The 19,352-nt window shown below is 47.4% G+C and overlaps 6 protein-coding genes across 6 annotated transcripts; 3 read left to right on the forward strand and 3 right to left on the reverse strand.

Moving 5' to 3' along the window:
- Positions 1-149: 149 nt before the first annotated feature.
- Positions 150-770, reverse strand: M437DRAFT_61208 (uncharacterized protein; the record flags this gene model as incomplete). Its single annotated transcript, XM_041023892.1, has 1 exon — positions 150-770. A coding segment is annotated over one exon (621 nt), but the record flags the coding sequence as incomplete, so codon positions are not given.
- Positions 771-5,223: 4,453 nt separating this feature from the next.
- M437DRAFT_89315 (uncharacterized protein) lies at positions 5,224-6,108 on the reverse strand (the record flags this gene model as incomplete). The annotated part of the gene is made up of 1 exon (XM_041029026.1): positions 5,224-6,108. One exon carries the CDS (start codon positions 6,106-6,108, stop codon positions 5,224-5,226), a length of 885 nt encoding a protein of 294 aa, XP_040874610.1.
- A 2,454-nt stretch (positions 6,109-8,562) lies between these two features.
- Positions 8,563-8,724, forward strand: M437DRAFT_31816 (uncharacterized protein; the record flags this gene model as incomplete). The annotated part of the gene is made up of 1 exon (XM_041019215.1): positions 8,563-8,724. A coding segment is annotated over one exon (162 nt), but the record flags the coding sequence as incomplete, so codon positions are not given.
- A 522-nt stretch (positions 8,725-9,246) lies between these two features.
- M437DRAFT_70680 (uncharacterized protein) lies at positions 9,247-10,691 on the forward strand (the record flags this gene model as incomplete). The annotated part of the gene is made up of 3 exons (XM_041025536.1): positions 9,247-9,702; positions 9,928-10,002; positions 10,395-10,691. The coding sequence occupies 3 exons, from the start codon at positions 9,247-9,249 to the stop codon at positions 10,689-10,691; spliced, it is 828 nt and encodes a 275-aa protein (XP_040874612.1).
- A 480-nt stretch (positions 10,692-11,171) lies between these two features.
- M437DRAFT_79571 (uncharacterized protein) lies at positions 11,172-11,886 on the forward strand (the record flags this gene model as incomplete). Its single annotated transcript, XM_041027203.1, has 4 exons — positions 11,172-11,300; positions 11,360-11,474; positions 11,528-11,625; positions 11,758-11,886. 4 exons carry the CDS (start codon positions 11,172-11,174, stop codon positions 11,884-11,886), a joined length of 471 nt encoding a protein of 156 aa, XP_040874613.1.
- Positions 11,887-11,923: 37 nt separating this feature from the next.
- On the reverse strand, positions 11,924-12,937 carry M437DRAFT_61204 (2-dehydropantoate 2-reductase; the record flags this gene model as incomplete). Its single annotated transcript, XM_041023891.1, has 1 exon — positions 11,924-12,937. One exon carries the CDS (start codon positions 12,935-12,937, stop codon positions 11,924-11,926), a length of 1,014 nt encoding a protein of 337 aa, XP_040874614.1.
- Positions 12,938-19,352: the final 6,415 nt, after the last annotated feature.

Below are 19,352 nucleotides of genomic sequence, written 5' to 3' on the forward strand. Positions count from 1 at the left end.
ATGCCAATTCCAACTCCGTCGTCGTCGTCGCAGTCACCCTGTCCTTCATCTAGGTCACCCTGTTTTTCAACGTCATCCTCCAGCTCTTCTACGTGATCTTCCGGTCCTTCGTTAGTAGTAATTGGTAGGTCAACCTTGTCAAAACAAAGGTTCTTCTGCCAGCTCTTGAGGCACTCGATATAGCCAAGATTATCAGCAGAGAGGCTTGCTCGGTCCCACGACAGTGTCCTTCTACAGCCACTGAACACCCTCTCTGACTCAGCAGACATTGGATTGATTGAGAGGATATCAATAGCCATCTGAGAGAGGTTTGGATAGTTGTGTTGCTGCGTTGGCTCAAGCCACCACTGTATAGCATCATCAACGAGTACTGGAGGACTCTTGGTAAACTGGACAAACTCCTCAGGTATGGTAACTGAGTTTGCAAACCGTATAGAAGCCTGCCACTTGGCCAGCTGATTCGACTCTTCTTCATTTGACAATGGTGCTATTGCAATAGGCTTGGTCTTGTTCTTGTATTTAGCAGTCCATAAAGCGCGTACAGCAGTAATAGCTGGTGTTCGCCATGACGGAGACCAGTGTTGTTTAATATAGTTCTCGCGATAAGTTGGATGGAGGAGGAGCGCTGCTGCATAGGCAGGAGTATAGTTGTTGATAGCTTGCCACTTATCAAGTGCAAATTGGCTAGTTCGGATTGCGGCAATAAGGGCTTGGTCGGTAGAAGCATCTTGTTGTGTGTACTTTTCATAGTGCTTGCGTAAGAAGTCCATTGATATAAGCACTTGATCAAGAGTTGCGTTATCGCCTTCACATAGCTTTGTTACCTCCTGCAATGGTTCCATAAAGTCAACAAGCGCTTCAAGGAACTGCCAGTGGCGCCGCTGAAGAGTAGTGTGCTCCATATGCTCGTTAGCCGACTGAATAGCACGTATAGTTGCTCGAGACTGAATCCCTCGCTTGATCATGGCTAGCCAGCTATTCCACCTTGTGGTATTGTTAAGCATAGGAGATACACCAGCAGCTGCCTTGAACTCACGACGACGGCGAGCTGACCTCATGATCCACTCGAAAAACTGACGGAGGTAGTCGAGAGCTTCATGATCAGTAAGGCCAGTGCCTTGAGCGAGCGTTGAGATAGCTTTTTGAGGGATCTTGACTCTGATCAATTACAGCAGCTATGGTGTCTGTTGAGCTCGCTGACATAAGTGCTTGACTAGCAAGATTGATCTGGTGTCCAAAGCAGCGAGTTCGATGTTGTATAGGGTCCCAATCGATAGACAGACGCTCGCTAAATAGAGTAGCAAGGTGGCTCATCATAGTATCGTTGCAAGTGGCATTATCAGAGGTGATATATCCGATCTTCTGCTCGATGCCATAGGTAACAATGGTATCAAAGAATAGAGGAGCACATTGAGCACCAGCATGGCCAGCTGATAGCTTGTGAAGAGCTAGCAGTGCCTTGCTCAATTTGCCGTCTGAGTCGACAAATCGAGCTGTGATACTAAGCAGCTCATGGCTACCATAATTGGCTGTCCAAGCATCGCAGGTAAAGTGGATCAATGATCGAGATGTTGCAAGCAGTGCCTTGAGCTGCTCTTGATAGAAGTCGTGCTCCTTCTTGACGTGTTTGGCGACAGTAGAATGACTCTTGATCAAGAGCTTTGAGGCGCCAGGAAGCACCTCATCAAGTAGCGCATGGAGTAGAGGATTGCTAGCAGTACGGAAGGGGATGTTGCTTGAGGTAATGTAATCGATAAGACGTCGATTCAAGCGAGTTTTGTCGATATCGGCAATAGTATATGATGTCTGAGAGGGTATTGCTACTGCTAGCATCTTTGAAAGTGTACCAGTTGCATGTCTCCAGCCATGTCTCTTTTTAAGGTGTGATCTAATGTTGTCGTAGTTGGTGGTGTTGTAGTTGCGAGGACAGTCTCTATTGCCATAGAAGCAGTACCGGATCTTCTTCTTGCGCTCACGCTCGCGCTCTCCAGGACGACGAGCTCTAGCATGAGACCAGAGCTCTTCAGAATCGCCACGGGTAGGAGCTGGTTTTCGAGAGCGCTGTGTTGACGTACATTCAGAGTCATCAATGTGGTTGCTAGCGGTCGTTGGCGTCAGTCGTCGTCGCTTTGAAGGAGGAAACAATGGCTGGTCAACATCAGAGGCGCTATCGTCAGTCTCAGAGTTGTTGCCTTCAACAAAGATACTGTCTGATTGACTCTGAGGAGCGAAGAGTCTAGGCCTTGGAGTATTAGAGGCGAATTTGAAGAGGGTACTCTGTTTAGAGGCGTATAGCGGCTGGCTCTGAGATAATCGAGAGTTTAGTTGGCTTTGTGGCTCTTGTAACTTGTGCTCTTGATTAGCTGGTGAATACATGATACAAGAATTGTAATTGAAGGTAGATCATGTGCTCATCAAGATAGAAAGATAACAAAGAGCTGAGCTCTAATATTGAGCAAGAAGGTGGAGGATAGGATGGTTGATGAATTGAGAGGGAGCAGTTGAGACGCGTCGAAAAGGACGCGCGAGGCTTCGCGCGAGCTAAGGAAGAATTGGCCAGTCGGAGCTTGCGATCTAATCTCCAAGATAAGATCTAGCCTATCAGAGAGCTCAGATCGGTTACTAATCAGAAAAGGCGTCATAGCAAGTTTTTTGAACGCGACTGCTATGCCCAAGCGTAGCACACTCTAAGCTGAGGCTTACTATCATCAACCATAGCAACACTAGCTATACCAAGTGGTGGAATGGTAGAATATTCCACTCAAATTGACGATTCTATTCCATGCCAACTAGGTGGAATATTCTACCTCAAATCAGTGGAATATTCCAATATTCCACTTATTCCATGCCATTTAACGTCCCCACTGCTTCTGTTGATGTAGGGCTCACTTGATCGTTCTCTACAGATTCCTCATGTGGAGGATCAATGGTAGCAGGTACATCATTATGTGGCATCATAGGCTCGTCGGAAGACGGAACTACGACGATAATGGTCCCCTGTGTAATATCCACGTCTGGCTCGAGGATCGTGAGTCCATCAAGTTGTTCAGTAATGTCTTCATTTTCGACTTCTACTATGCCTCTTGTTGTGGAACTTATATCCGAGATGGGCTAGCTCTGCGTGCCATCATGTTGTGTGTTTGACGGACTTGCTGATGCGGTGTTCCGTGTTCTACGTGGGTGCCGAGACCTTGTAGGAGCATACTGAACGGGGTTTGCTGTACTCTAAGATACGGATGGGCTTGCGGAGGGTTTGTGCTGGGATCGAGTCGAGTGATGCGATTTTGCTGGACTTGCTGATGCAGTATTTCTTGCTCTTGCCGTTGCCTGTCGGGTAGTGGGTCCCTAGTTAAGCAATCGAGGATCTACTAGAATCGGTCCTTCTAGAGTAAGGACTGTAGGCAGGGGGTTTGGCTATGAGTTTGAGCTAGACGGTAGTGGAGCAACGCTTGGTTGTGCAGTTGGTATAGGCTGAGATGTAGCAGTAGCTCGGATTGTCGAATTTCTCTGTCTTCTCTCTTTAGCCTTCTGTTTTTGTCTTTCTGCCGCAGCAGCCCTATCTTCCTGTCTAAGTGCAGGTCTTCTCATGTCTCTGGTGTTTTGAGGCAGGTTTATGCTGAGAGAAGTCGGAAGTACAAACATAATCTATGTGAACAGAGTGAAGCTTGGCACAACATTTATGTGTTTTTATTGGATTACTGTGAAAATCAACAGTTTTACAAGGGTTTGATATAAAACTACCTAGGTCATTTATACTCTTAGCTAATAAAATATGCAGCAGGTCGACATATGAACAATTATCGAATTTGGGATGGTTATTTGACAATCAATAGAAGGTGAGGTGGACACCCTGCTCAAGTTGTGCCAAGCTTAGAAGGCTGATTAGGGCACGGATGGGTAGCCGATGGGTGAATACCAAAATAGTGTGGGGTCATGGCATATTGATGTAGAGCCACAGGTGCTGGTGAATATTTCATGGCAGGCACTTCCTAATTGATGACTTGGGCAAAGAGGTGGCCTTCAGAGATACCATCACGGGAGTAAACCACCGTAGCGGGAGGCTTACCCTAACCGACCTTGTTCGTCAAGCGGTTTCTGGTAATTGACATGATGTGCTTCTCGATGTTCTCGTTGGTGATCATCTCGACACGGTAACCGTTGGTCTCGACAGCAGCAGCGTATCGAGTAGCTTGCATTCGTCAAGATGGGTGTTAAAGCCATGTAAACTCCCTTTGGATCAGGAGCGGATATGGCGACAGCATCCGTGATATTATATATGGGTAAATGCTCGGATAGACGTTGAGAGTCGTGCAGTTGATAGCTGCGGTGTCGCAACCTGACGTCCAGTTATGGCTTAGAGCAAATGTTGCCGGTACTGCTAGACAGGCAATCAAGGGTGTGCATTGGCGACAGCGACCTTGATGTTATATATAGGCAGGTGTTGAGATGCGCATTCGAAGCAGTAGAGTTTTGCACAGTCGCGTTGCAGCTGTAGCGGTACACTCTAGTTTGTAGCCTCTTCTTGTCGGTAGCGTTTGGTAATTCTGCAAGGGGAGTCGTTTGATGCGAAGCTAATGGCGATGACAGGGCTTGTATGGCGACGCATGGTGCGTAGGGGCGATAGCTGACAGGGCGACGAAGACGGTGGCATTTTGTGGTGGACTCAGGAATCCGTGGTGTAAATGGATGTAGGGAGCGATGTTTTTGCAACCAGATGCATTAGGACAGAATGCCCGATGTTCTGCAGTGAATATATATAGACAATATGGAAAGAGTGACGGTTGATTATTGGAAGGAATAGCAATTGATATATGGAAGACAGTAGGCTAGATACCTGTTTGACATCTGTTTGTAATCCGTTTGTTGCCTTGGTATGCAGGGCTGGGAGACAAAGCTTTACTGTCTTGGCATCAATTCTGGATCATGGAGATAGGAAAAGGTAACAAATATGCTATGATTGGTATAAAACTACCTAAGCAATTTAAGACAATGGACAAAGTAGGTAAAAACAAGCAAGACATTGGTACAAAACTACCTAGGTTGTTTTACACGGTACTGGCTGTCTCTGCTCACGACATATGCCGCTCAATAGCGGAGTGGAAGGCGCAAATCTGGAGAAGTCGCTATCCTTACTCATCAAACACCACTTCTACATCAATCATATACAACTGAACTACTGATCTGATGTAGCAACCATAACCATCTATGCTCTCAGACTACTCTCTATTTAGCAGGGGCTTTGCCAGTTCCGTTCTTCTTACGGGTTGCGAGGTTGTGTGCCTGCATGGCGGATTCAAGCAAGATGGTACTCTGACCTTCCACCCAGCATCCCATGATGTTCTTGAGCAGTCTGGACAAGGTAGTCTCTACGCGACGCCATTGGTGCTGGTCGCAATATCCGGCAGCTTGCTGCAAGACCTGCTTGTCGTAATTGTCAAGTTGGTAATCGTCGCGCTGAAAGTTATCGGCGATTGCCTCGAGGAGCTGGATGATGTAGACTAGGTTGGCGTCATGCTCAGATTCGTGCCTAGAGTTAAAAGGCTCGAACTTGGTGCCGTGCTCAAGAGCATCTATGCGTGCGTAGATGCCAGTGATCAGATCGACTGTTCTATGTGAAGGACGGTGCTTGACTGCTTCGAGCAGCGGAAGGAAAGCCTTGGCACGTAGCTCGAAACGAGGATCGGGCGGGTCGTCATGGTCAGCGTACAAGAATGTAGAGAACTCGTCTCTGGTGCTTTCGGGAGTAGGTGGACGGGCAGGATCGAGGTATGCCTCTCCATCGGGACCGGTGTAAATGGGTTGTTCTGGAGTTCCCTTGCGAATCGCCATCTCTTTTGAATCGACTTGTGAGATCTTAGGATCAATGTTATTCACGATGCGGATGATATGCTTAAGGTTGGACTGGTATTCGTCGAGTGTGTTAAGGAGCGGGGGGAGTTCATCTTTGGCGAAAGTGAGGACTGTCCCGAGGGAGATAAGGTCGCGTGGGCCATTTGGATCATTGGTTGCGGCAGTGGTGTGGTTACTACGGGTTCTCTCAGGGGCGGAGGGTGTGGTGTGTTCTGGATGTGCGCGCTTTGGTGGTGGTTTGCGAGGGGTGTCTGCCATGTTGTTGGGATTATATCTGGAGAAAAGGATGTATGGTGCTTTGTTGAGCAAGGAGGATAGAGGAGGGTAGGAAGAAGAGCGCGTGGTATAAGAATAAATAGTTGCTGATCGGAGTAGGGTTGTAGGCTGAGTGAATGGCAAGGTTAGTAGCTGTAAGGAGGTAAGTAATAAAGTAATCCTTGTTGATTTTAAATGAGCAGCTGCAGGGAAGTAAGCGATAGGGTAGATACTTTGGGGGTTGAAATAAAGGTGTTCCAATGATTGGCGATAAAGTGGAAACAACCAAAGCAGGCCGACGGTCTTTAGCCAATGTTATGGCTTGAGGAATGCATAAAGAAAGAGGCATGCAGTATGGATGTTTACATGGTAGCAGAGAGGGGTTTGTATAGGTTGCGGCGCCGGTAGTAGAAGTTTGTAGGATATCTACAACAATATGTAATTACCGGTGCATGGTATAAGGTATGTGTGTGTAACAGCTTAGAGATGTTCCGGGCGCGTAGTTGACAGTAGCATAGAACTATTAAAGATAGTAAGTAATTAGGAGGCTGGAAATGCCAATTACATAGAGTATATAGCATAGGCAGCTTTTAGTGTTTGGTTTCAAATCTGCTTGTAGTGGTAGCATGGTGTTTACCTGGTTTGGTACAAGAAAGAGCCAGGAAAAGACGGGAGGCATAGCACTGGCTGCCAAGCCTTAGTCAGTAAGATTAAAAGCAGCGAAAGTAGTAGAACTATTTCTCTATGCGGCAATGACTGAAAGCAGCAAAAGTAGTAGAACTATTTCTCTGTGCGGCAATGACGAAACTACTAAGGTAGATATCTTATGTTAAAACATTACCTAAGTAATTTTCTAGGAACTGAACATCAACAAGCTACAAAACTACCTAAGGAGTTTTGTATAAGCATTGATACTGGTCCTATACTAAGTATAATTATAAGTATAGGTGCCCTTTAAGGACATGGGACGCCAGCCAATCAGCGCACGAATAAAACCGAACATGCGCTACTTCCCCAGACATGTAAGCTTAACCCTTAAACCTAGGCAGCTAATAACTTCCTTCTCCGCAAAGTTGTACGATTGCGATAAATCCTTGGGCAACAACGATTCGAACATTTTGGATTTTACTCTCCTCCTCAGGGGCCTCATCTAGCCGGCCACCAATTCCTCCATTCAACGATGCTATCAACGAGTACTTTATTCAGTTCGTTCCATCTGAGTTTAAGGCGTTGTTACTTGACTACGTGGTCTCTGAGAACCACGCTTTCACTACACTTGAATCTCCACGACTACAGAAGATTCTAACATATCTAAACCCTGCTTGTGAGAAGCGAGGGTGCCTTCCAACTCACGTAACAATTGCTTCCTGGATTGAAGTTGCGTATGACGCAAATGTTGGCTTAATTAAAGAGCTTCTCAACACATCTCAGAGCAAGATCCACATCTCATTTGACCTTTGGACTTCAAGAGCAATGCAGGCTTTCTGCGCTATGACTGCACACTTTTATGATGCTAGAGGAGAATTTAGGACGCTCCTTCTTGGCCTCCCTCATCAAACTGGCCGTCATACAGGTGTTAACATTGCACCAACAACACTTTGAGCGCCGGATTCGATGTATTAGTCACGTTATTAACCTTGTTGCTCGATCTCTACTTTTTGGCAAAGAACCAGAAGCTCTTGAGGAGAAGCTTACTCAGTCTAATGACATTGAACTCTAGCGGAAGCGTAGTCCCCTTGGCAAGATCCATAACATTGTCACATGGATTCGTGCCTCACCTCAACAACGTGAGCAACTCCGGAACTACCAAGTCCACCACCCCCATATCAATGAGGCATCTAGTGAAGAGAAGCCAAATACACTTGAGCTTATAGCAGATAACAACACACAATGGAACTCCTTCCCTTATATGCTTCGAAGAGCAATACAACAGAAGGATTCGATCGCAGACCTTATCGAAGAAGAGCATAGCAAATAGGATGGTATTATTGCTAAGAATCGTCGCTCTGCCTAACCTCTGGATACTTCTAAGAAGCCTCCAGTATCAGATGATACGCTTACTAGTGAGGACTGGCAAATGCTTAACAACTACCTTGAGTTCTTGCAACCACTAGAAGAGGCTACTATGATCCTTCAAGGCCATGGCAAGCGTGGCAGCTATAGTCTTATCTAGCAGGTGATCCCTTTAATGGAGGGGTTACTAAAGCACTTTAAGCAACTCAAAGGTCAGCATGCTGTAACCCCTCCAGAGTCTCAATTCACCATTGAACACTTATATACGCAGACTCAAACTCAGGACTCTTCTAACCACAACATCCCTTCTACAACATCAACGCGCCAATCACGACGAACACGGCCTTCTCAACAAGAGACTCAAATACCTCCCCCCCTCCTCCTCCACTTCCTACCCCTATAAAGGAAGCCTTACCAGCAGTCAATGACCTCTTCTATGCTAAGATCAATCATGGATGGATGAAACTCAACAAATACTATGAGCTTACAGACCGCTCTGCTGCATATGTTGCTGCCCTTGTCTTCCATACTGCGTATACCTGGAGTTATCTTGAGGGTATCTGGAGGTTCAAACCAGCCTGGATATCTAGCGCAAAGACAAGGGTTTCGAAGCTTTGAAAAGACTATTCGGATAGACAACTTCCGGCTCGATTTGAACACGTAGAGCAAACCCCCAACAAGCGTCATAAGTCTTCACTTTTTGACCTTGAGGATGATATTGTTGGGTCTCTTGATGATGAATACCAACAGTGGTGTCAACGTTCTCGAAACCGCTTTGCCCTTGAGACCCCTCCTTTGGAGTTCTAGACTGGCTATGCCATTAAGAAAACATTCCCGCGGCTTCAAAAGATGGCACTTAATGTTTTTACTATCCCTGTGATGTCAGATGAACCAGAAAGAGTGTTCAGCTCTACAGGATTGATGGTGAGACCACATCGATCACGGCTATCACAGAAGGTTATCGCAATGAGTCAATGCTTGAGAAACTGGTCACGACAAGACCTTGTAACCTTCCAGATCTTTGAGACGATGAAGGAGAGATTACAACACGTAGAGACTATGCATAATGATGTCTAGGTCACTCACCTGAATCACTGTTGCCCTCCTGAGCCACCACCACTACTATAAATGTACGCCGAAGACTGTGGCTTCGCCGCATTCTGCGATTCTGAGGCTGCCAACGAGGAATTTGAGTCGAAAACAGATGCTGCCCTCTTCAATGCGTGGACTGCTACCGGCTGTGGAGACACGATCGGATTCAGATGGAGACTGCAGAATTTTGACTGGCCCGACTGTCCTACGCTTGTACAGCGTCGACGCTCTGAGACCGCCAACAAACCCCCAGAACCTGTTCAAAATGACCCTGAACCCGGACGAGTCAGATTTGTGGCAATACCCAACGAGACACAGGATATTTATACAACGTCTGAGCTTGAAGCAAGATTCGACGTACTGCGACAAAACTTCATCAGCGTCCGTGAACACCTGTCCAAGAGGCAGCGGACAGGGGCAGACACGCAGACTGATGGTGGCGCACTTCGCGATGGCATCCTAAGGAAATTTTTTTCTGGTCATAGAACAACAGTGCGTTGCATCTCTCATGTCTGAAACGGCAAATGTCGACGACGCATGGGTGTACGCAGTGGATCCGGATTATGTACAGCCCACAGATATGGCCGCCGATGAGACTTCATCGACTGAGTACAGAGGCTACATGCGTGTACGACTACAGCAGTTGGTGAACAACTTCTTCGCTGTGGGGTATTCCGATGGAAAGTTCGGCTGAAGTAACTGCTCTGAATATCTCAGACGCGACTCTATACTGGATTTGACTGTGGTTATGTTTATTCACAAGAGGATTTGACGTGGGCAGTGGACCAAAAGGTATAATGGGTTGGGTGGGCTCAGGAAGATTAGTGACAAGATGAAGAGGCCTGGGCGTAGCTCAACAAGACCGATAGGATTACCTACGGACAATTGATCTCATCTGCCTGAAGAAGGATATAGATACCTAAAATGCATCATCTGCTGTCGGCATCTTGAGCCATGATCACAACCCAAAGAAGCTAGTAGGACTCTACAAACCTTACCGTACTTTCCCTATCTGGGATAACCTTCACCTCATCCTCGATGACTCCTGTAACCCAACGCACCATCCCCTTTCGTCTCAACGCGCCTTCAACTCCGAGTGGATCTATTTGGCATGTCCATATCAGGTTGCGAGAGCTCGTCGCATCCTTCATGCGAGCGTTCGATTACCGAATCCCTGTCTGCAGCTTTCGGAAAACAGTATTGCTCTTATAGCGAGTCGATTTTTACGACTTCATTACTCCTTGTCGTTTCGTCTGTGCTGGAGAAGGGTCAAAGGTAGCGTGAAATTTGTCTGCCAACCCTCACGCCTGACCGTTGCTGCCCTGACTCCACATATCTCCAATACGAATCACCACAGAAGGCCGGAAGGATCGTCACTGACCAGTGCCCCCGTCGGTACCGATGATCGTGAAGTCGCCTTCTTCTGTTTCATGCTTCTCGGGCTCAGCTCTACCTCCTACGGCAGGGGCACGCTGCAGTGACTTCGCTCTCAGCTTTTCTCGTTCTTGACTTGGCTTTGACTTCTCCATATCCTCCTTGGAACGCTGTTACATTTACTTCTATATCTTCGAATAATGATTGTCTGGATGTAGAAGGATTGATTCTGTGATGAGCTTCCAATGAACGACGAAGGATAACTCGAGCGGCATCTAATGCACAACGCACGATTCCATATTCTGACTGGTCAATCTCACTGCTGACCAGCGGGGTAGAAGTATCAGGCTGCAACATTGCTGCCTGGGACCTTACATGATAAATCATGGCAGTGCTGCTCTCGACTAAGGTACTGATTTGCAAATACCATTCGACATCTCTGCTGACACTCGCAGAAGAATACCACTGCAACCTCTTCGTCTCTGGGCTCACTGGGAAGGACCAAACCCGTGGTAAAGATCCATGCCGTCCCTGCATCGCAACTTATAAGATCAGCTGACATGCTTTGCGAGAACAGGAAAGTCCACATGATACTCGACGCACTCGACATTCCACTCGAGTTTAACGAGACCAAAGAGCCGCAATATCTCGAGCTCAACCCCAATAGTCGTCTTCCCGCCATTGAAGATCCGAATACAAACATCACTGTCTGGGAGGTAAGTATGCTGTAGCACGCACGAGTTGTTCTTATACATCCGATATAGTTGTGTGGTAGTCAGGAGCTATAATCCTATATCTCATCGAGCAGTACGACAAGCAAGAAAAACTCTCTTACTCCCGTACACCTGAGCAATATGCATTGATTAAATGGTTGACAGTCCAAGTGTCGGGTATGAAATGGCACTCTTGAATCTTGATACTGGTATACTGATCCCTCGAGTAGGACAAGGTCCATACTTCGGGCAAGCAACATGGTTCACCAGATTCCACCCGGAGAAACTCCTCTCCGCCATCGATCGCTATGTCATCGAGATCTTCCTTGTAATTGGCGTCCTCGACAATGCTTTGCAACGCAACGCGACTGGATGATTGGTCGGCGATGTATGCACTTGTGCTGATATATCCTTCGTCACCTGAGCCGTCACAGGAGAAGGTCTGCTGCGTGAACTCCAGAAAGGTGTAGGGTTGGTTGAGAAGTATCTGCATTATACTGCTTGGCTAGAAGCACTCAAGGTACGACCAAAGATAAAGGCAGCGCTGGACAAGATTGTGGCGCAGAGGAAAGCGCATGGTCTTCCTTGATAGAGTCGCCAGAAGATCTCTGTAATCTATGAACACTTTATTGTTCTAGAGCTATATTTAGGCCGCACAGCAGAACATATAGTCCTTCCAGATTTGTCACTTCTACGTTTTTGGTCTTCGCAATCCGGATTGTGTTACCCAAGATAGCCTCAATCTCCAAAGGGCGCTTCCTCCGTACATCCGCGGACATACTAGGCTCATGACCAAACTTAGAGGACTGTTTGGCTATGGCATCAAGTCTCTCTTCAGCTGCCGCCTGAGTGACTGAGAAATATCCAAGGCCATGTGCAACATTGATGACTTCGCTCATCAAACGTCGAATGTACTCCATGGCCTCGGGACATGACTGCAGAACGGATGCGTCGTCTAGACGGGTTAAAGCACAGACAGGGTTCCAAGATGCATTGACCAGCAGTTTGGTCCAGCGCCTAGGCTGGATGTCCTGAAACAAAGTCGCTTTACCTCCGCCCTTCGATATCAGATTGCGAAAATCCGTCACTGCTACGGGCGGTTGCTGCTTCGTATTGTGGGGATCATGAGACCTGAATATTCCCAATTCCAAAAGCTGCGATAATCCCATCGTGACAATCGCTGATGAATGCTGCGTTGCGTGCAGATTCACCACGCAGGAAATGATCAGATTCGAAGGGTACATCATTTCGTACTCGTCTTCGATTCCGATCCCGTTCTGGAGAATCACAATGGATGTATGGCCTAATTTGATCGCAGGTCGGAGAAGAGCCGCAGTGCTCGGGGATGTTCCAGGAAAGGCTTTCGCAGTGACCAGAACGTAATCAAAGCTCATTCCTTCAACCTCTTTGACCCGGCGTACAACGCGTGGGTGGAGGCGAATATGGTTGCCAAATAGGGCGGAGTGCAAAGTAAAGCCATTCTGCTTCGCCGCGGAGTAGTTTGACCGGCAAACTCCAGTCACTTCACACCCAGCTTGCATTAACATGTGGAGATAACAAGTGCCAACCGCACCGACTCCAAATATGAGAATTTTCGGCCCTTGAGCATGTGCATTCTGCTTAATTGGGTTCGATTGCATCATGTCCGAGTTAGTTTCCAGAGTGGGAAAGTGTGATACGCGGCCCAAGGGTTGTTGGTTCGTTCGGATCAAGAGCAATTCCAGTGCTGAAGAGGAAAGTCTTTGAGCAGCGTCAGTCCTCGTTTCAGTTTGTTGTTCGATAAGAGGGGAAGGCGATATAAATATAGAGCAATTGAAAGTACGTGCAGAGGAGCCGACCGTCGCAAAAAGCGCTATTCCATGCGGGTCTCTAGCGCTCAAGGCAGTTGAGTCGGGTTTATATATTCTATACGTCATTGAAAAGACCCTTCTAGACATCGGAATGACCGGATACGCTTAGATTTGGCGTTATGCTTGGCGCGTCAATCTATCGGCATAGCCGGGATAGTCACTTAAGAGTTTTGTTCTTTTTGTTTTGAAGGTTATAATAATACAACTCTTTACGCTTCGCTATTTCAAAATGAATTCATCAAGTTAACAATACTCCATTTCTATGCTTAACTCCGACCCGTTATTGCTTCTAGAGCAAGATATGCAAGATATGCAAGATACAAAATCATTACTTATGCCCTCTAACTTCTAGATCCATTAACTTCCTAGACATTGATGTTACGATCCGCCGTTGGATGGCTAGGTCGTCACCAGCCAAGAGCGTGAGCCAGGCAGCCGCCTGTAGATCCTCACCCACTTGACAGGTAAGCAGACAGGATGACCCTGTCAGCTCACCAACTTGGCAAGTAAGCTGCGATGCAGATCATCACTCCCTCAAGAACATGAGGAGATCGAACTTCTGAAATTTTGATTGAAATATCCAATTATTATTGTACTACGAGCTGGAGCAGTGTCTCCTGGTGATTATGGTGAACTTGCAGCGAAGCGCCACGGTGCAGGGTCGAGATGCCAGCTCCGAGAGGCCGAGGGGGAGTGAGAGGTGGTGGTATAGCAAGAGAAGGGAGAAACGATGGGACAACACAGGGAGGCGCTAAAACGCAGGAGGAAGGAGACCAATTCATGAGAGACAGGTATCATGCAGAAAAGAGAAAAAGAGAAGGACCACAAGGTGGAGCAGAGGGAAGCCCCCCGAGACGCGACAGCCGATCCAACCACGACTCCGACTCTGCATCGGCAGAGGATACGCCTAGAAAGAGACCCTCGCCTATGGCTACAAGAATGACGACTAGGAGCGCAGAAAGGGAAGGTAGGGACATCAGCCACCAGGCCGAGGGCAGCCCGACACCTAGCAGGGGCAGAAACAGCGACGCACCTAGAGAGGTCACGATGAACGATATCATGCGACAACTGCTAGCAGCGCAAAGAATGGCCAAAGAAAGAAAAGAGAAAGAACAAGAAAGAGAAAGAAAAACACAAGAAAAAGAAGACAGATACAGGGAGGAGATCAGACAATTGCAGACGACAGTCACGACGCTAGTCCTAGACATCAAGAGTCTACAGGAAGCAGCCCCAAATTGGGGCTCCCTCCAGTCATCATCTCTACAGACAGGAACGACTGATTCCTATGCGAGTACTGCAGCTCGTGGAGTGCAGCTGTCAAGCCAGGAAGCAGAGATAAAACCAGTCAGGTCTCCGAGGACATCGGTATCGTTCGATCTATCAGACCAGGCGAGACCTCCACAGTCACCCCCAATATCAGTAGGAACGTCGATTAGAAGTGCGATGAAGAAGACAAGAAACAAACAAGAAGCAGACATGGTACTAGACATAAAGTATCTCGAAACAGAAGGATACACCGGAACAAATCTGGTGACAAGAACCAAGAACCGAATCCTAGCTGCAATTAGGTCTAATGAAGGACTAGACCAAGTCGTCCTTAATCAGTTGATGACCAGACACACAAACAAGGACGTACACCTAGCATACTTCAAGATCGATAAGGAAGTGGAAAAAGTAGCGAGAGTACACGTAGATAAATGGCTACCTATGTTCCTTGAAGGGGCAAGACTCATCGAATCCACCTGGTACCCTATTAAGGTGGACTTCATTCCCAAGATAGAAGCCACAGATCACTAGACTGGAGCGATTAGCCAAGAGACACGAGAGGCCTTTGCAGAGGAGAACGAAGTAGAAGTTAAGCTGATGAGATGGCTAGGCAGACCAAAGGAGCACACCCCCTATGTATATGCAGTAGCTAAGCTAGCAACGAAAGAACAGGTAGAGAAACTGCTCCAGAAACAAGCAGACGGGGAAGAAGTGTACTTGTTTAGCTGCATGGTCAAAGTCTCACCTTTCCACGACAACAGAGGACCAAGGTCCTGCTACAACTGCCATCAATTTGGACACACACAGAAGGACTGCAAGAACACTGCCAGGTGCTCATAGTGTGCACAAGAAGGACACAACATTTGCAAGCTAGGCGAACCGAAGTGCTGTAGTTGTGGAGGGAATCATTCAGTAGGCTACAGGAAATGCCCGGAGTACAGAAAGCAACAAGGGAAATCAACCTACGTCTTCATGACTAGTACGCAAAACATTCTTCAAGCAAATCTGCACAGGAGCTTAGGAGTTCAGGATGCCTTATACAATGACCCGGGCATCTGGGACTTTGATGCCATTCTTATACAAGAACCACATTACTGGGAGATTGCAGGAAACCTGCATGTTACCGGAGCTGGTCCTAACTTTGAGGTCATAAAACCAAAAACACTACAAAGAGAAAACCAGACACAAAGGATCCGATCATGCATGTGGATAAACAGCAATACCAAATACACACAACTCACGATAAACAGCAACGATATTACAGCAGTCATTCTTCAACATGGAACCCGCAGCATACTAGTAGCGTCGCTGTTCATCCCGAGCATAGGCCACGGCAACGAGGCCGACGAGCAAGAGTTACATAGCCGGCTGCAAGAGGTTCAAGAAGCAATCACAAGAGAGCGCAATAACAACCTAGAGTTTGAAGTCTTTATTGCAGGGGACTTTAACGGACATGATACTGTATGGGGAGGGAATGAGATGGCCCTAGAGACGAGACAAGGAGAAGGTAGCAGGATACTAGACTTGATCGAGGAGAACAACCTACAGCTTCTCACCCAGAGAGGAGTGCCGACATAGGAGCGGAATGGGTCAGCCTCAACAATTCACCTGACTATGGCTAGCGAAAGACTGTTCGATGACCGAGATACCTGTCATGTGTTCGAGAACGAATATGGCTCAGACCATAGGGCGATCCATACAGTCATAGGCATGGGAGAGGCAGTAGAAGACCTAACAGCCGCACGCTACCTGTTGCAGAAGGCAGACTGGAAAGCAATACGAGACAGGATAGAGCGACACCTAGCCAACAACCCTTTCCCGACGGACGATCTCGAAGTAATGTAAGGCTACATCCAAGAAGTTACTCAGACGGCGATAGATCATCATTGCCCAAAGGCAAACCCATCAAAGTACGCGAAGGAATGGTGGACAAACGATCTGACGTCCTTAAGAAAAGTGTACACCAAGGCTCGCAACCTAGCAAGGTCAAGAAGGAGACAAGGCAGTCGAGACGACAGCCTTGAGATAGCAGCAAAGATAGCAAGACATCACTTTCATCACGCGATCAAGAAACGCAAGGAGGCGCACTGGACAGAATTCCTAGGAGACTCTGCGAATATTTGGAAGGCAGCCGAATACCTTGACCCTAACAAGAGATTAAGCTTCGGCAGGATTGCATCGATCGAAGGGCAAGAAGGGGAGGTCATTCAAGACAAAGCAAGGATTGTAAAGGAACTGTTACACAGCTTCTTTCCAGAACCACCCACCCCTTAGAGGCCAGAGCAGACAAGGGACAGTGCTGCAGAACAGGTCTTTAGCGAACAACTGACAATAGACGAGGTTAAGAAGGCACTATTCTCTGCAAGTCCGGATAAAGCAGCAGGAAGCGATGGTCTAACCATTAGAGTATGGAGAGAAGTCTGGCCAGTATTGCAACAGCAAATCCATGCACTCTTCACAACCTCTTTAAGACAAGGCAAACTACCATCACATTGGAAGGTAGCAAAGATTGTTCCACTTAAGAAGGGGAACAAGGACGACTACACTCTTTCAAAGAACTACCGACCAATATCCCTGCTAGCAACGCTAGGAAAGGTGATGGAAGCAGTAATAGCAACCCGGATATTATACCTCGCGGAGGTACATAAACTCCTGCCGAACAATCACTTCGGAGCAAGAAAGCAGAAGTCGACGGTGTTAGCCATTTCTTACCTTTAGGAAGCAATCTACGAGGCGTGGAGAGGCAAACAGACGCTATCACTAGTTTCGTTCGACGTCAAAGGAGCATACAACAACGTTGCAACAGGACCACTTCTAGAAAGGCTAAGGCAGAGGAGAATTCCGGAAATCATGGTCAAATGGATCCAAGACTTCTGCACTGACAGGAAGGCGAGTGTAGTGGTAAATGGCTTCACATCTGAGGTAAAGGACCTACCCCAGTCAGGACTACCACAAGGATCGCCGCTTGCCCCAATACTGTTCCTCTTCTTCAATGCAGATCTAGTACAGATGGCAATTAAAGAAGGTGCGTCCATGGCGTTTGTTGATGACTATACCGCGTGGGTAGTTAGCAACTCTGCCGAAAGGAACACAAGGATAATCCAGAGAGACATACTGCCGAAACTAGAAAGATGGGAAAGGGAGAGTGGTGCAGTGTTCGAAGCCTCGAAAACAGCATTCATCCACTTTACAAGATACAGTGGTCTGCTTAGAGACAACGACATGCCCCTATGCTACAAAGGAGACCAGATACAGCCAAGCCAGTCGACCAAAGTGCTAGGTGTGATCCTAGACCAGGGACTTTGATTCAAAGAACATCTAGCGGGAAAAGCAGAGAAAGCACTGAAAGCAGCACTCGCTCTGAAAAGACTGCAAGGTCTAAACCCATCAACCATGCGGCAGTTGTACACAGCAACAGTTGCACCAGTCATGGACTATGCGTCGCCGGTCTGGTACCTGGCAGTATCTAACAAAACGCTATCAGTTCTACACAGAGCCCAGAGAGTTGCAGCACAAGCCATCGTAGGAGGCTTTGGAACGCTGGGTCTCGATGTTGCAGTCCTAGAAGCAGGGATACCGTCCCTGCAACAAAGACTGCATGAACAGACACTTAGGTTCTGGATCTCGATCCAGAAACTAGAGGACTCACACATCCATGGAAAGCTTGCTAAGACGAAGCCAATCAGACGGTTCAACTCACCTCTCCGGAAAGCAGCAGCGTTGTTTGAGGAACTCAATGCAAATAGAGCTGAGAAAATCCCTGCCATAGGATGTGAACCATGGAGCCTAAAAGCTCATGTCCATATACTAGACAAGAAGGCAGCCAAGCGTGCGACAACAGAGCAGCCAGCAACAATCGACTTCTACACAGATGGCTTAGTCCGCAACGGACGAGCAGGCATAGGGATCTGGACATCAGCATGGGAAGCGTCAAGAACAATAAGGAGAGCTGAAGAAACGAACATCCATCTGACAGAGCTAGAAGCGATATGGATGGCTATCAAAGGCCTATCACATGAACGCAACAGACGAGTGAAGATCAGAGTCTTTACTGACAGCCAGAGTGCGCTCCGAAGTATTCAATCAGCAAAGATCAATGATAGCCTAGGCCTAGTCATGAAGATCAAAGAGAAGATCGCTAAAGCGACATTCTCGCTCCACTGGATCCCAGGTCACGAGGGAGTCAAAGGCAACGAGAGGGCGAACGAGCTAGCCCAGAAGGCGACAGAAATCGATTCACCAATGCCGAACCCTGCAACTAAAATCCCGATCTCAGCAATATACGCAAGAGCAAAAGTCATGGAATTTAAGCTAAAGCTACAGGATTTCTATGGTGCAACCACAAGCAAACACCTTCAGAAGATTGATAAGGCACTACCAGGAAAGCACACAAATAAGATATACAACGCACTCAACCGAACAGCAGCCGCCATACTGGTCCAACTAAGGACAAACATATCGAGACTCAACACGTACTTAAGCAAAATCAATGTTGCAGACATAGACAGATGTGAATGCGGAATGACAGAAACAGTACCACACTTCCTGTTCTCATGCTCAAGGTGGAGGAACGAAAGGCAGGCGATGAATTCAGCGCACAGTAGCAGATATTGGGACGTGTCGTACGCACTGGGAGGCTATTCAACAGCAGAAAGAGACAGGAAGAAGGTGGACGGCGAGAGAGACAAATGGCAGCCAGACTTGAAGGCAGTCAAAGCCACCATCGACTACGCCACCAAAACAGGAAGATTGCAAAGACAGATATGAGCAGCAAAAGACAGAACGAACCCAACAGATTGACACAGAAGTGCTCTTCATCCAACTACAACAACACGACCACCACCTTAATCCAACTGCCTCCAAGCAGTGTTCGGCTGATAAGGAAGAACACGACATAGGGAATCACCCTCATGGAGGAGGCTTACACCCTCAAACATTC

The sequence above is a fragment of the Aureobasidium melanogenum genome (assembly GCF_000721775.1).
Source record: "Aureobasidium melanogenum CBS 110374 unplaced genomic scaffold scaffold_63, whole genome shotgun sequence".
NCBI classification, from domain to species: Eukaryota; Fungi; Ascomycota; class Dothideomycetes; order Dothideales; family Saccotheciaceae; genus Aureobasidium; species Aureobasidium melanogenum.